We start from the raw sequence: 1123 nt of genomic DNA, 5'->3' as shown, positions 1-1123 counted from the left end.
AGAAAGGCTAGGTCCCCTTTGCCATCACTCTGATAATACGCTCATTAGTGGTTTGCCCCATCGACAACCCTAAGAACCGGAGCACATGAAAGGCAAAGGAAGACTCAGCCATGGCATCCAATTCGACAAGTAAGTGTGTTCTATCTCATATAATATTGAATAATTTTCTTACATGTGGTATCAGATCCTGGTTTCTTAACATCCTGACCTTTGTGAGAAGCATGAGATGAGTTTTTGTTTTTCCAGTTATTCTTGCCAAAACGGGGTTTGGAATGGACAAACAGCAAGGCTAATGCATTCTTTTCATTCTTAAGTTTCTCCTCCTCAGCAACACATTTGGCAATAAGATCATTCACAGTCCAGTCTACCCCTATGGTGTTATAGGCAGTCTTGATTTGGGTGAAATAAGCAGGAAGGCAATTCAGGGCATGTCCCACGATGAACTTATCGTTCAAGTCAATCTTGTGGTTTTTCAGTTTGCCTTGAATGTGAACAATTTTCAGAATAAAATCTCTAACACCACCCTCATCATTATCATATTTTGCATCCATTAACTTTTTCAACAGACGGCCAGATTCAGCATTGTCAGATACTGTATACCTCTCCTTTAAAGCATCAAGGAATTCCTTAGCAGTGCACTCCTCAGGCAAACCACCAAGAAGATGCTCGGAGATCGTCCTTTTGTTAGCAATCAGGCTTAACCTGTCAGCTCTCACCCACTTAGCAAGACGTTCTCTCTGTTCAGCAGTACTCTCAGCATTGACCACAGGCTTATCCTCGCACAATGCTATGTCTAAGTCAGCAATCCCCAAGGAAAAATCTACATCTTGCTTCCATTTCTTATAATTCGACCCATTCAACATTTCGATGGAAGTAGAACAATTGTTCACAGAAAAATTCACTGTAGAGACAAAACATGAATGCATTATAAATAAATAAATCATATGACAAGATATAGCTCAAAATTAACAAGCTATCACAATGAGGCCAATACAATAGTACAATCACCTTTGGGCAGAATGTACAAACTAAGGTTAAAACCCCAGTCAAAACCTCAGATAAGTTAATCAATGAGCATGTATTGAATTCAGAAATTTGTCACCTTTGGGCAGACAAATTCCTT

General features: G+C 39.5%; 1 protein-coding gene across 1 annotated transcript; it reads right to left on the bottom strand.

Annotated features, from left to right (window-relative positions):
* On the bottom strand, window positions 1–863 carry LOC146939101 (uncharacterized). Its single transcript, XM_085757904.1, has one exon. The coding sequence runs from the start codon at window positions 861–863 to the stop codon at window positions 141–143; it is 723 nt and encodes a 240-aa protein (XP_085614030.1). The 3' UTR covers window positions 1–140.
* Window positions 864–1123: the final 260 nt, after the last annotated feature.

This window comes from Medicago sativa, chromosome 3, assembly GCF_051527215.1.
Source record: "Medicago sativa cultivar Bolivia chromosome 3, Bolivia_mono, whole genome shotgun sequence".
NCBI classification, from domain to species: domain Eukaryota; kingdom Viridiplantae; phylum Streptophyta; class Magnoliopsida; order Fabales; family Fabaceae; genus Medicago; species Medicago sativa.
Note: the sequence above shows the minus strand (reverse complement) of the source record. Positions and strands in the feature narration are given on the sequence as shown.